At 45.3% G+C, this 15,858-nt stretch overlaps 1 protein-coding gene across 1 annotated transcript in view; it reads right to left on the bottom strand.

The window, feature by feature from the left end:
• The window catches only part of MUC2 (mucin 2, oligomeric mucus/gel-forming), an 88,609-nt gene that overhangs the window by 32,026 nt on the left and 40,725 nt on the right, over nt 1-15,858 (bottom strand). The window contains 9 exon segments of the mRNA XM_025207897.1: nt 1,976-4,131; nt 4,133-5,708; nt 6,192-6,272; nt 7,193-7,642; nt 9,194-10,018; nt 10,388-10,420; nt 11,182-11,361; nt 12,406-12,449; nt 14,267-14,414. Coding sequence (XP_025063682.1) covers nt 1,976-4,131; nt 4,133-5,708; nt 6,192-6,272; nt 7,193-7,642; nt 9,194-10,018; nt 10,388-10,420; nt 11,182-11,361; nt 12,406-12,449; nt 14,267-14,414 — 5,493 coding nt within the window.

Genomic DNA, 15,858 nt, shown 5'->3' with positions numbered 1-15,858 from the left:
TAACAGGTGGGGGAAGGCGATCCACTGCCCCCCACTCCCTCCCAACACCCCCTATTTCCCCCCACTGTGTGGGGGGCTCTGCCACAAGCCTCCATCCCCTGTCCGCTCCGCCAGCACCCCCACCATGGTTCCCCAAGCGGTCCCAGCTCCTGGCTCTTTAAAAGAAAAAAAAAAAGCCCCACACTCACTGGCTCCTGCTAGGTTGGGTGGGGGTTATCTCTGCTGACCCTCCACAAACCTGCACTGTGGGGGGGATCTGTCATGATCCCTCAGGAGCCCCAAGGCCACTGCAGCAGCCAGTGAGTGGGAACTTTTTTTTTTTTTTTTTTTTTACAGGCCCAGGAGCTGGGGCTGGGCAGGACAACCATGCGGTGGAGGGGAGGAGCTGGAAAAGTGGGCAGGGGTCAGCAGTATCATGGCAAAGCCCCCCACACAGTGCGGGGCAGTGGGTAGTAGTGGGGATTGCCCCTCCACCTGGCAGCAGCCAGTGAGTGGGGGCTTTTTTGTTTTAAAGAGCCAGGAGCTGGGGCCAGGCACGGCAGCCATGGGGGCTAGGAGAGCAGGCACGAGTCAGGAGGCACTCAGGGGGGCTGGGGAAGCAGGCAGGGGATTGGGCCCAGCAGGGTCCCCCCAGGGTGCCCTGCCCCCTCCTCCAGACCGCTTCCTTTCCTGTCCCCTACTTACCAGCTTGGAGTCCGGGTCTAGCTCTCGGTGGCAGCCAGCAGAGACTGCCCAAATCTCCAAAGCTCTTTGAATCTTCTCAGAATCAATTTGGAAAGCTTTGAATTGATTCAGACCTTTTTTTATTGGTTTCCTGATTTGATTTGGATTTGGAGATTCGGCCGCCAAATCAGGCCGAATCTCCTCTGAATCGAATCAGCACCCAAAAGCTTCACATAGCCCTAGTGCACATCCTTGGTCAGCTGTCACTTCAACACCCACACAATAAAAACATATGTTCCTCCAATCCTGGGTGTCCAAGCAAATAACATAAGCCCTGCAAATTTTGGTGGCAGCTTATTTTTAGGCATGGTCATGACTAGCAAAGAGAACAATTCAGGAAATATAAATTAACTTTTCAATCAAACTAAATAAATGAACATGACATTGAGAAACATAAACTTGCCTCAGGACAACAACAACAACAAAAAACTGAGGGTGGCAAGAGGTCACAAAAGGGTGTAAAAGGAACATGATGCAGCATCAAAACAAACAAGGGGAAGCATGGAATTGATTCTTAGAAAGGTATAATATTACCCACTTAATAATTAATGTCCTAGTGACTTGATTACCCACCCACAACATCCCTGTTATGGTATATGTGGTGGTTTCTCTCAAACGTTTATAATATGCTTGTCCATGCAGATGGCATTTCAATAATTAGAGCAAAGTAAACTCAGAGAGCATCCATCTCTCTATTACTTGTTCTGACTACTGTACAAACTACAGCCTGAAAGCTTGCAAATCTACCCTCTCTCATATAGCAAAGGCTTCCATCTTTGCAGAAACTATTATAGCTTCCAAAGCAGAGACAACACAGGAAAAGTAGGAAGAGAACCTAATGACCAGACTTATCAATTATTCATGTCATTTCCAAGACTTGCCTTAACCACTCTGGTGGGTTATAACTCAGTCTCACTTTGAGCAAGACATGCAAAGCAATCCTTACCCCAAATGATATGACCAGGGCAGGAGGGCATCACGTGGAGGAAAGTAGAGATGGAGTGTTACAATAAAATTGGTCTAGGGTCAAATTAAAAGACCGTAAATATGGGATTGCTAATGATCATCTAATACTACACACTTACCAAATCATGTCACAGTGGATTAGCAACCTTTGTCAGTCCTATTAGGGAATCTGTGGTGGTTTCTCTATACAATATATCTTGATGTCTACAAAATACACTTGTCTATGGTAGTGGGGTTTCAACAATTACAACAAAGTAAGGTCAGACAGCATCAGCCCATATCATACCTGGAGTAGTTGCAGAAGTGGAGACTGTTGATGTTGTTGTGACAGTACTGGATGGTGTGGGGGTCAGGGTGGCAGTGGTGGTGCCTGGTGTTGTTGGAGTGGCAGTAGTTGACTCTGGAGTAGTCGTTGCTGAAGTGGTGGTGGTGGAGGTTGGTGGACGTGTACTTGGGGTAATGGTGGTAGGTGATCTTGGAGGAGTTGTTGCTGAAGTGGTGGTGGGCGACTCTGAGGTAGTCGTGGCTGAAGTGGTGGGGGTGGAGGTTGGTGGACGTGTACTTGGGGTAATGGTGGTAGGTGATCTTGGAGGAGTTGTTGCTGAAGTGGTGGTGGGCGACTCTGAGGTAGTCGTGGCTGAAGTGGTGGGGGTGGAGGTTGGTGGACGTGTACTTGGGGTAATGGTGGTAGGTGATCTTGGAGGAGTTGTTGCTGAAGTGGTGGTGGGCGACTCTGAGGTAGTCGTGGCTGAAGTGGTGGGGGTGGAGGTTGGTGGACGTGTACTTGGGGTAATGGTGGTAGGTGATCTTGGAGGAGTTGTTGCTGAAGTGGTGGTGGGCGACTCTGAGGTAGTCGTGGCTGAAGTGGTGGTGGTGGAGGTTGGAGGAGGTGTACTTGGAGTAATGGTAGTTGATGTTGGAGGAGGTGTTGCTGAAGTGGTGGTGGAGGTTGGTGGAGGCGTACTTGGAGTAATGGTGGTAGTTGGTGTTGGAGGAGCTGTTGCTGAAGTGGTGGTGGAGGTTGGTGGAGGCGTACTTGGAGTAATGGTGGTAGTTGGTGTTGGAGGAGCTGTTGCTGAAGTGGTGGTGGAGGTTGGTGGAGGCGTACTTGGAGTAATGGTGGTAGTTGGTGTTGGAGGAGCTGTTGCTGAAGTGGTGGTGGAGGTTGGTGGAGGCGTACTTGGAGTAATGGTGGTAGTTGGTGTTGGAGGAGCTGTTGCTGAAGTGGTGGTGGAGGTTGGTGGAGGCGTACTTGGAGTAATGGTGGTAGTTGGTGTTGGAGGAGCTGTTGCTGAAGTGGTGGTGGAGGTTGGTGGAGGCGTACTTGGAGTAATGGTGGTAGTTGGTGTTGGAGGAGCTGTTGCTGAAGTGGTGGTGGAGGTTGGTGGAGGCGTACTTGGAGTAATGGTGGTAGTTGGTGTTGGAGGAGCTGTTGCTGAAGTGGTGGTGGAGGTTGGTGGAGGCGTACTTGGAGTAATGGTGGTAGTTGGTGTTGGAGGAGCTGTTGCTGAAGTGGTGGTGGAGGTTGGTGGAGGCGTACTTGGAGTAATGGTGGTAGTTGGTGTTGGAGGAGCTGTTGCTGAAGTGGTGGTGGAGGTTGGTGGAGGCGTACTTGGAGTAATGGTGGTAGTTGGTGTTGGAGGAGCTGTTGCTGAAGTGGTGGTGGAGGTTGGTGGAGGCGTACTTGGAGTAATGGTGGTAGTTGGTGTTGGAGGAGCTGTTGCTGAAGTGGTGGTGGAGGTTGGTGGAGGCGTACTTGGAGTAATGGTGGTAGTTGGTGTTGGAGGAGCTGTTGCTGAAGTGGTGGTGGAGGTTGGTGGAGGCGTACTTGGAGTAATGGTGGTAGTTGGTGTTGGAGGAGCTGTTGCTGAAGTGGTGGTGGAGGTTGGTGGAGGCGTACTTGGAGTAATGGTGGTAGTTGGTGTTGGAGGAGCTGTTGCTGAAGTGGTGGTGGAGGTTGGTGGAGGCGTACTTGGAGTAATGGTGGTAGTTGGTGTTGGAGGAGCTGTTGCTGAAGTGGTGGTGGAGGTTGGTGGAGGCGTACTTGGAGTAATGGTGGTAGTTGGTGTTGGAGGAGCTGTTGCTGAAGTGGTGGTGGAGGTTGGTGGAGGCGTACTTGGAGTAATGGTGGTAGTTGGTGTTGGAGGAGCTGTTGCTGAAGTGGTGGTGGAGGTTGGTGGAGGCGTACTTGGAGTAATGGTGGTAGTTGGTGTTGGAGGAGCTGTTGCTGAAGTGGTGGTGGGCGACTCTGAGGGAGTCGTGGCTGCAGTGGTGGTGGTGGAGGTTGGGGGAGGCGTACTTGGGGTAATGGTGGTAGTTGACCTTGGAGGAGTTGTTGCTGAAGTGGTGGGGGGCGACTCTGAGGTAGTCGTGGCTGAAGTGGTGGTGGTGGGAGATGGTGTTGGCGTACTTGGAGTGATGGTGGTAGTGGATGTGAGTGGTTGCTGAAGTGGTGGTGGTCGACTCTGAGGTAGTCGTGGCTGAAGTGGTGGTGGTGGGAGATGGTGTAGGCGTACTTGGAGTAATGGTGGTAGTGGATGTTGGAGGAGTTGTTGCTGAAGTGGTGGTGGTGGGAGTTGTTGGAGGAGTACTTGGAGTAATGGTGGTAGTTGATGTTGGAGGAGTTGTTGCTGAAGTGGTGGTGGGCGACTCTGAGGTAGTCGTGGCTGAAGTGGTGGTGGTGCAGGTTGGTGGAGGCGTACTTGGAGTAATGGTGGTAGTGGATGTTGGAGGAGTTGTTGCTGAAGTGGTGGTGGGCGACTCTGAGGTAGTCGTGGCTGAAGTGGTGGTGGTGCAGGTTGGTGGAGGCGTACTTGGAGTAATGGTGGTAGTGGATGTTGGAGGAGTTGTTGCTGAAGTGGTGGTGGGCGACTCTGAGGTAGTCGTGGCTGAAGTGGTGGTGGTGCAGGTTGGTGGAGGCGTACTTGGAGTAATGGTGGTAGTGGATGTTGGAGGAGTTGTTGCTGAAGTGGTGGTGGGCGACTCTGAGGTAGTCGTGGCTGAAGTGGTGGTGGTGCAGGTTGGTGGAGGCGTACTTGGAGTAATGGTGGTAGTGGATGTTGGAGGAGTTGTTGCTGAAGTGGTGGTGGGCGACTCTGAGGTAGTCGTGGCTGAAGTGGTGGTGGTGCAGGTTGGTGGAGGCGTACTTGGAGTAATGGTGGTAGTGGATGTTGGAGGAGTTGTTGCTGAAGTGGTGGTGGGCGACTCTGAGGTAGTCGTGGCTGAAGTGGTGGTGGTGCAGGTTGGTGGAGGCGTACTTGGAGTAATGGTGGTAGTGGATGTTGGAGGAGTTGTTGCTGAAGTGGTGGTGGGCGACTCTGAGGTAGTCGTGGCTGAAGTGGTGGTGGTGCAGGTTGGTGGAGGCGTACTTGGAGTAATGGTGGTAGTGGATGTTGGAGGAGTTGTTGCTGAAGTGGTGGTGGGCGACTCTGAGGTAGTCGTGGCTGAAGTGGTGGTGGTGCAGGTTGGTGGAGGCGTACTTGGAGTAATGGTGGTAGTGGATGTTGGAGGAGTTGTTGCTGAAGTGGTGGTGGGCGACTCTGAGGTAGTCGTGGCTGAAGTGGTGGTGGTGCAGGTTGGTGGAGGCGTACTTGGAGTAATGGTGGTAGTGGATGTTGGAGGAGTTGTTGCTGAAGTGGTGGTGGGCGACTCTGAGGTAGTCGTGGCTGAAGTGGTGGTGGTGCAGGTTGGTGGAGGCGTACTTGGAGTAATGGTGGTAGTGGATGTTGGAGGAGTTGTTGCTGAAGTGGTGGTGGGCGACTCTGAGGTAGTCGTGGCTGAAGTGGTGGTGGTGCAGGTTGGTGGAGGCGTACTTGGAGTAATGGTGGTAGTGGATGTTGGAGGAGTTGTTGCTGAAGTGGTGGTGGGCGACTCTGAGGTAGTCGTGGCTGAAGTGGTGGTGGTGGGAGTTGATGTAGGCGTACTTGGAGTAATGGTGGTAGTTGATATTGGAGGAGTTGCTGAAGGTGTGGAAGAGCCAATTGTTGTAGATGTAGATGTTGTTGTAGTGAATGAAGTATCTTTAGAATGAAAAGGAAATCTAGTTTTTAGAAATTACAACGGAAATGAAATGCAACAAATTACATTTTAAGAGTCTTGAACTTTTTTTGTGTGTGCCTTTAGTTTTTTTATGCTTTAGTCTTGGATGTTCCAACAAAAGTCAGCCTTTGAACCCGCTCCTTCATTTTTCTAGTTTATTATGGAGACTGTTAAAGAATTAAACAGATCTGATGAGCTATAGTAACTTTTTAAGAGCAGACAGTTTTGAAAACAACCTGCAAATCTGAAAATCTGTTCAATCTACTTTTTCGGTGCACCATCATCTTACCCTTAAGAATGTGTCACTAAAAAGCAGTGAAAAAGAAGAGGAACCCAATTTTTTGTGTTAACCGATTTTCATGGACTGAAATGGGGGATGGTCGAACCATACTTAGGCATTTTATCCCCCTTATCTATAACAAATGGAATGTGATTTGGCGGTATATATGCCGATATATACCTACCCTCCTCAGGTGTCTCTGTAGTGCAAGAGGTTGTACTTGGTGTGGTCAAATTAGTAGTAGTAGTAGTAGTAGTTGTAGGCACTGCAAGACAAAAATTGAACCTGCTTTTCAGAAACTACAAAGGTGTTCATGACAATGTTTGAAGAGAAGCTACAACCTTTATCACCTAAAGCTTAGAACGAAAAGAAAAATACATTCAACCAGGAACATTGTCCCTAAATGCACAAAGGCCAGTGAGTTTTTTTCTCACTTAGTACTGTTTTTTGTCTTTGACAGTTTGTATGTAATCACAGGAGCAATTTTCATCACAACCAATTTCAGGATAAGAGTTTTGTTAATAGCTGCCTTACACGGATATTTGGTTAATTCATTTTCAAGTCTAGTGTCTGAAGAATTTATGCTGGCCCAATTATGTCAAAGAAAACCCTTAAGGCGGAATTGTATTTCAGCACTTTCAAAGTTTGAAAAGCTACCCTATCTCATAAAGCAAAGGCTTTCATCTTTGCAGATGCTATTATAGCTGCCAAGGCAAAGACAAAGCAGGAAAAGTAGGAAGTGTACTTACCAACCTGACCAATAAATTATTCACTTCACTTTCAAGTAAAACCTCAACCTCTCTGATGGAAGGTCACAGTTCAGCCCCATTTTGAACAAGATTTACAAAGCAATCCTCACTTTCGTCACTCCCAAAACATATAACCAGGACAGAGGGGGTATACGTTCGGACAAAGAGTGTGTGTGGAGTGGGGGCCACAATGAAATTGGCTTAGGGTCAAAATAAACCTGGGCAAAGGAGGAACCACCACTTATGATCATCTAATACTAGCCATTTACCACATCAAGTCACAGTGGAGGAACCACCTATATCAGGATTTTAGGGGATCCCTGGTGATTTCACTCTACCATATCTCTTGATGTCTCCAGAATTACACTTGTTTTTGCTAGTGAGGTCTCAATAATCACAAGAAGATAAGCACAGACAGCATCCACCTTTCTCATACCTTGAGTAGTTGTAGAAGTGGAGGCTGTTGACATTGGTGTGTGAGTGGTGGAAGGCGTGGGTGTCACAATGGTAGTGGTGGTACTCGGTGTGGAAGTATGTGTGGTATTATGGCAGCAGGAAGGGTGGGTTCCAGAACAGCAGAGCTTCACTTGATAATTGTAGCACATAGGTGGCAACTGCCAGACCTGGTCTCTGTTGTTGCAGATAAGTCCTTTGGAGGCACTGCATTCCACTTTTTGCCCCAAAATTTCAATGGGATGATCAGGGAATTGCTCTGCTCTGCATGAAATATTCCATACCACCGGACAGAACAGGTAGGGCCTCTTGCGTATGATGTTGTCCAAGAGTTCATAGTCCCCATAGTCTTTTTTTTTTATCTCAGTGTCCTCTCCTGGCTTTCGCTTTGGGTGATCATCATCCAACCACTCGGTACAGTTGCAAGGGCAGCCTGTAGACAAAGTCAAGAGGGACAAAGATGACATAACAAGGGAAGTACTATAGATAGCTATGCACAGGCAAGTCATTGACTGAGAACAGGTCAGTTCAACTCACAAATATTTCACACTGGAACACATTTACAGTCTTTTCTCCAGTCCTTTAAATCAGCGGTTCCCTTCCTTTCGCACCTTATGTCCTACCACCCATTTTGTCAGAAAAACTTGGTCCCATCGAGATAAAAACAAAACCTCACTTTTGTACTGTTTGAGATATCTGTCGATTCATCTATTTGAAGTGCAAACAACTTTGATTTTTTCAATAGGGCAATGACTTGAAGTCCCACCTACATGACCTTCATGTCCCACTGGTGGAGAAACTCTGCTATAAAGAATCAGTGACTTCACTCAAGGCACCATGTTGAACCAAGGTGAAAATTGGGCAGGATCCGAATCAGAGCAGGGGTACCCTAACTACCTTTGTCTTGTGGACCTGAAAGAGTGCAGCTTAACATTTGTTACATGTATCGATGCACAATGTCAGGAGGAACACGAGCAGGTGGGATGGCTCAACGTTATCTTCGAGCTTCCTCTGACATTCAGCTCCAGATGCTACACAATGGCAGAAGCTTAAAAGAGTTAACAGGTGCCATATCTGTCCCTGATCAAAGTAGATCTGAAGCATTTTTCATTCTCATAAGGAGAACTTCTACTGCTTTAGAAAATAAGTGGTGCATTAAGCATGATGAGGAACAACCATGCAGAATCTACATCAACAGTTACACTCTAAGTTACATGCTGAACACATTACCAGATTCTCATTCTTTGATAGCCAAACAATTAACATGAGCCTCAGTAGTTTGGGCAAATGCTTATTTGTAGTTATAGTCATGGTTGGCAGCAAAGACAATGAGTGAAAAATGGGAAGTGAAGTTGTCCAGCTGAGAGCGACTTAATCATGACTTTGCCAAGACGCACCCTAATCTCTCTAATACAGTTTAAAATTCATTTACATCAGGAGTGATAGATATATAATATAACGTTACATCATGTAGACATATGAAGAAAGGTGAAGGTTACAACAAGAGTGTAAAATCAAAAGTTAAACCAGTGAAAGGGTAGAATTTCTACTTCTTCCTAGCTAATATTCTGTACATTTACATTACACCAGAGAACAAGATTTTGAGAAAGATTTGCAAAGCAATCCTCATCCCATTTTGAGCAAGATTTACAAAGCAATCCTTATCTTCCTCACTCCCAAAGCATATGACTTGGGCAGAGGGGGCATCAATTGTGAGAAAGAGTATGTGTGGAGTAGGGGGCACAATGAAATTGGCCTAGGGTCAAGATAAACCTGGGCAAAGGAGGAACCGCCATTTATGATCATCTAATACTACCCATTTACTAAATCATGTCACCATGGATTAACCAGCTAAATCAAGAATTGTTCCATGGTGATTTCTCTTACCATATCTCTTGATGTCTCCAGAATACACTTGTTTTTGTTAGTGGGGTTTCAATAATTGCAAGAAAATAAGCACAGGCAGCATCAGCCCATCTCATACCTGTAGTTGAAGAAATGGAGGGTGTTGGAGTTGGTGTGACAGTGGTGGAAGGTGTCGATGTCAGGCTGGTAGTGGTGGTGATTGACGTTGTTGGAGTGCTACTAGTTGTAGTTGTAAGAGGAGTTGTTGTGAAGGGTGTTGGCGTTGATGTAGTAATAGTGGTTGGTGTGGTAGTACTGCCTGGTGTTGTTATTAGAGTCGTGGTGAAAGTTGGTGTAGGTGTTGGTGTGGTAATGGTGACTGGAGTTGATGTAGTAGTTCTGGTCAGTGTAGATGTTGGTACCATTGTAGTGGTTGTGATTGTTGTAGGTGTTGATGTTGGAGTGTTTGTTTGTGTAGGCGTTAGTGTGGTAGTCGGTGTTGGTGTTTGCGTTGTAATTGAAGTTGAAACTGTTGCTGTCATAGTCGTAGGTGTTGTTGTCTTAGTGGTTGTGGTCAGTGTGCTAGTGGTGCTTGGAGTGGGTGTTGGTGTGCTTGTGGTTACAGTGGGTCTCGATGTGGTAGGTGAAGTACAGTCAGGAGCCTTTTTACAACAAAAAATCCGAATCTCGTAGTCATAGCACGGGATCCAGAGTTTGTCTTGTTCCTTATTTTTACATATGAGCCCATAAGTAACATTACATGACACTTTCTGGCCCACATCTTCTAGGCTTAAATTAAATCCGTTTTGCGGCCTGCACTGAATGTCATGTGGAACATCACAGAAACCGTCTCCATGTATATTCCTTATTGCATCATAGGTTTCATATTCACCACCATCTTCATCCCCTGTGGGTTTACTGACATCATACCACTTAGTCCAGTTGCATTCTTTATAGCATGTAGCTGCAAGGAAAATTGAAAATATGGCATCTTGAAATCACATAAGAACAGACATAAAATTCAGAGACCTAGTCTGAATGTAATCATCTTTTAGGAAATGAAAATACATATTGCAACACAAGATTTTAACTGGTTCAAGAAAACAGTAATTGAATCTATATTGTATTGGATTTTTTGCATAAGTGGCATTAGAAGCTTTTTTCAAACTAATGAAAACCTTTGCATATTCCACCCTTCTCTCTAAAATAACCCATACATTCTTTCTATTCTAAAGCTAAAATGTATGTCTGTACTGCATAGTTACCTCTTTGTCTTCCCTTTCCCTTAATTAGGAAGACCTAATATGAAGAACTTCTTTAATAAGAAACTTACTTGTAGCTGTACTTGTTGAGGTTGTTGGGGAAACTGTAATAGGAAAAAATAACCAATATTACAATATAATCTTAGGAGATGCAGGGAAATTAAAATAGTATTTAAAAATAACACAAAAATAACACAACTCCATTTAATTCATTGTTGTTCATCCTTCACAAGTAAAGATGACCACACCCAGTGGGGGATGGGAGTGGGAGGGGAGACAAGAGAAAGAAAGTGTGAAGGAAGAACGGAAGGAGAAAAGAGAAAGGGAAAAAGAGAGGAAAAAGGAGAAAGAAGTGAAAGGAGAAAGAGAGAAGGTGGGGTAGAGGCTACGTTGTATGAGTATGCAGGTGATTTATAAGCCCAGTCTTTGCCCTGAATAATCTGCTGCAGCAGGGGCAGGAGAGTGACAAGGACTGGACATGAGAGGTCATCATTTTCCTGGACACGTGCTTCCTCACTGCCTCACTACCTCTGCCGAGATCCTTTAATTCATAGTCTTCCACTGAAACACTAAGGCAACTTCACTCTGTGCAGCATTCCACTGGATTTATAATAGTTGTTTAGGTTTTCAAGTAGGACATTGAGTGCAAAAACATTTTCAGTTTAAGAGCATCTGTCACACCTATGTACAGCATTTCTTGCATGGCAAAGTAGAACAATGTCTAGTATTTCAAAGATTTCTTAGTACAGCATGATAAAGCCATACACAAGCATTGCTGTAATCATATAAAGTATGAGATGTCAAATAGCTCTGAACCTATTTAGGAAACATTTGAACCTGATATACATCCTTGCTGAAATGTTACCTGTGGTAGTAGTATAGGTTGTAGTTGTAGTAGACGTGGGTGTTGGACAAGGGTAGATACTTCCAGGAACCTTAGACCCATTCTTTCCACATACATAGTTTATACAGATTGATCCATTTCTGACTTGTTCAACTAAATCTCCTACATTATAGATTTTTCCATCAATGATGCATGGGCAGCCTGCAAGAAGGAACTTATTGTGGAGTTGTGTTCTGCTAAAAAATGATCAAGTACAATCACAAACCTAAACATTTACAAAATTGCCTAGTGTAAATATGTTTGAACATGTGATGTGTGCAGCTATAATGGTTATGCCTGAAGATGAGCCAGGAATCATCATTGATTTATACTGACATTTAGAAGGAAGCCACAACTTATGTAACAATAAAGCCCTACGTAGGTGAGGTACATAAAATGACTATCAAGAACAGATTTTTATTTACAAGTAGATAAATAAAACAGTTCCCAATGCAGTATTGGACTCAACATTAAGACATTTGAATAAGTGGAGACAGGAACATTGCCCAAAAAACCTGAAAGGAAGGGCGTCACAGACACAATCAGAAAGTAGTCTCATTTCGCTCTTTTTTTGCTTCATTCCTTAGATTCATAGGGTGTTTATAAACATGATCTGGGGGAGGGGGGTTTAATTAAAGAGAGCTGCTCTAATTTAGGCACCCAGAGTGTCTTATGTATCAATGTCCCTGCACTTCAAAATGGTGGTGGGGGTGCTTTATCTAAAGCTCATTGAATGCAAACAGTACCCTGCAATCAGTGTATTTAAAATAATTGTAAATATGCCTAAGAAATAGCTACAGTGATAGCTATAGTTCATTGAACGAGCTTTAGATAAAGTGCCCCCATTGCCGTTTTGAAGAGGGGCGGGGGAGGGGAGGTGATACACAAGATGTGGGAAGCTGCTGGAGTGCAGTAATTACCACGCTCCAGCAGACTTGATGAATTGAGTCTGCTCCAATGTACTGTAATCACAGCACATCAAAGCAGCCTCCCTGCTCATGTATAGGCACCCATTAGGACTAACTATAAGGTTAAAAAGTGCTATCTAATAATCTTTTGCCACAATCCTGACTTGATCTCCTGTGAGTCATTCTTGATCATTACAAAATCTGATATGGATTTTGTAATGATCATACAGAGGAGATGGATGTCATTTTTTTCTTACCCTTTTCTGTTTGCAGGGAAAAAAAAAATTTTTTTCTTTACCTGGGAGAGTTGTACAGTTAATATTTCCTGATGAAACACAGACGCTGAAAAGAAAAAAAAATCAGTGAAAATCATGTAGCCCAACAGCTATCACTATAGTTATTTCTTAGGAATATTTACAATTATTTTAAACATTCAAAATTTCATTTCATGTGACTGGATAGTTCTTTGGATTTGCTCTGATATCATGATTGTTATTTTTAAATATTACAACCAACTCACTTCTAATAGCTAGTCTTGCGCTAATTAGCCTCTTACCCTCACAAATTGTGTAAAAAGGGAAGAAGTTGCAGAGCTGAGGAGTAAGTACTGATAATGACTCTTTCTGTTTTTTTACCAAGCAGACTTGGCATACTGATGGTCCTTGTAGGAGGTCACCCTGGGCTGACCTTAGGGAACATGATGGGGCATAAGGAAAAACACATGCACCCTTAAATCACTTTGCTTCATTTTTCTGCACAGCATCTCTTTGTCTTGGCAAAGTAAAACTAGGAGTATGCTAATGGCGAAGCAGAGTCTGTCTAGAGAGCACTGTACTGCAGAGATTTCCAGTTAGTTCTAACTATGATAAAAGTGGTTCTAAAGCATGTTAGGCAAATGGCCCTTGGCTCTTCAAGTGTCAACAGAGACACACTATATAGACACCCCCATATTCTCAAAGTATTATTTAATGGTATTTTTGACAACATTATGAAAAGGAAACCATCAAGTTGAAATCTGGACTTGTTCAATAGCTGGACTGAAAATAGTTTCAGGCACAGCCTTTCAGACACAGTTTTACAACCAAAGTATAAAGTGGTGCTATGTAAAAGACTCCGCAAGCAACCAGAGCTAATGAGTGCAGGGAATTGGTGAACTTGAAAAAGATATGTTTTCTCTCTTTTTTTCCCCATTATTTATTTCCAGTTTTTGAGGTCTTCAGGATTCTGTTAACAGCTACACACACAAAAGACTAACTACAGTGTTACTATACTAAGTATAGTACCTCACAAACCTATTCTACAGTTTGACTTTTACCTGGGGTAACTTGGTATTGCACCACAGTTATATGGAGAAAGACTAATATATATTTCCTGCAGATCTTACCCATAATTCTAATATAATAAAAGCCTTAGTCCATCTGTCTGTCTGTCCGTAATGCTTTTTGAGCACTCTGATCATCTCAGCAGTGAATCAAAATGCTGACTGAAACAACCAATCAGAATGCTCTGCACAGACAGACACACATGGTGGAGCACTGCCATGACAGCGAGGACTGAAGGGATACAGTGGGGGCCCCCCTGGCTCTGCTCCTTGGAGACAGCGGCAGCGCTGCCCATCTCTGTCCCCGCCATCATGGTGACGCTCCATCCCCAACAGAGAGGGATGGCGGGGACGGACTGGCACGGCGGAGCACTGCCATGCCAGCAGGGATGGGGAGGGGACAGAGCAGGGGGGCAAGGTCAGCGCTGCACTGCCAGCACCCTGCACCACCATCACCTCCAAGAAGCAAGGCCGGAGGAAGAGGGGCAAAGCCATCCCTTGGATGCAGTGGCAGTGCAGGGTGCTGGTGGAGGGGGACAGAGGGGATGGTGGGGCAAGCTACCACACTCCTGCTCCCGGAAGATGGTGACAGCATGGGGTGGTGAGTAGCAGCGCTCTGTCCCCCGCCTCCCTGCCACCTCCCCTGTCATGCTTGACAGGCAATTCGCTAGTCTGTACTATTAAAAGCCATTTTTAAATTAAGCTGACAACACTAAATATAATAATATTTAAGCAGGGGTTTAAGATCTATTAAATTCTATTCAGTAGCAGCACATACTTAGATGCTTTCCTGATTCAGGTAGTAAGGACGCAGTGGTAGTGTTTTATTTCTACATACCATTTTTTACAGTTCTCTATTGTGGGTATTTCTGTGGATGGTGGATAATATGTTTCATTCATATAACAACCACAGCCATCGTTTGGCACACATTTTTTGGAGTACTCATCATAAATGGGTTTCTCTGGAGGGCAGCTGGGGTAACAACCTATTAACCATAAACAGTGATATTTTTTAATATTAGTAGGTGTAAACATTTTCATGTAGTACCCATGAAAAACCACTCAAACCAGTGGATTTCAGGTGTTCACTGAACATGCTGAATATTTCCAATGGATCTATCAACATTACTAGGGTTGTGCAGTTTAAAGAAACCCCATTTTCATCATGATATAAAATACACATTTTTCCACAAGTCCTGAACACTGCACTGACACTTAATTCAAAATATATTGTGTATATACCCAGTAACTTGTAAGACAATACATCCTAATATAATCTTGTATTTACAAAAAAGGGTGTTTTCTACTTCCATACACGTTTAATCATATTCTCAATAGGATAATTTGTTAAAAGCATGGAAGTAACTTAAGTTCATAATAGATATTCCATTTATTCACCAAACTGTTAGAAATAACCTGTTCATACTATTTTGATAGATAAACCAGACAACGTCACAGATTTTTAAATTTCCTTATAGAAATTATAAGGGATACAGCTGCCTGAAATCCTCCACATAAAAATACATTTTTACTAGGCCTGTGTGAAACAGCTAGTATTTGCTTTGGATTTGGCCAATTCAGGGGACAGTGATTCGATTCGGTGATTCGAATCAATGTCCCAATCAATTCGGCCAAATCTAATTTGGATTATGGCCGCTGCTGAATTGGCCAAATCTCCAAATCAAACAGGCCCCATCCACCACCCACTCTCCCAGCCCCATCAATGGCTGCTCTGCCTGGCCCTAGCGTCCCGGCTCTTAAAAAAAAAAAGTCCCACACTCACCGGCTGCTGCCAGGCAGGGGGGTAGATCCTCATTGCCTCACACTGCCCTGCGCTGTATTGGAGGTGGGGAGCTCTGCCATAAGCCCCTATCACCCACCTGCCCTCCCAGCCCCATCAATGGCTGCCTCTCCCAGTCCCAGCATCCCAGCACTTTGTTGTTTTTTTTAAAGCGCCGTACTCATTGGCTGCTGCCAGGTGGGGAGCCAATCCCTGCTGCCCTCTGCACTGTGGGGGGTGTTCTGTCATGAGCCCCCAGAATCCCCAATGGCCACTGCAGCAGCCAGTGCATGCGGGACTTTTTTTATTTTATTTTTTTTAAGAGTCAGGATGCTAGGGCTAGGCAGAAAAACCATTGAAGGGCCTGGGAGAGTGGGCAGGTGTGGGGACTCATGGCAGAGCACCCCCCATGAAGTGCGGGGCAGTGGGAGGCAGTGGGGATCACCCCCCCCTGCCTGGCAGGAGCCGATGGCTGGGGGGCTTTTTTTTTTTATGCTGGGACTGGACAGAGCAGCCATTGATGAGACTGGGAGAGCAGGTAGGGACCAAGGGGCATTCAGGGAGGCTGAGGGAGCAGGCAGTAGGGCCTGGTGGGGGTCCCCCCCGTGGTCCCCTCTGCCTTCCTCCAGCCGCCCCCCCCCCCCCCCCCC

Source organism: Alligator sinensis, unplaced genomic scaffold, assembly GCF_000455745.1.
Source record: "Alligator sinensis unplaced genomic scaffold, ASM45574v1 scaffold5_1, whole genome shotgun sequence".
NCBI lineage: Eukaryota > Metazoa > Chordata > Crocodylia > Alligatoridae > Alligator > Alligator sinensis.
This window is presented reverse-complemented; position numbering and strand designations above follow the sequence as displayed.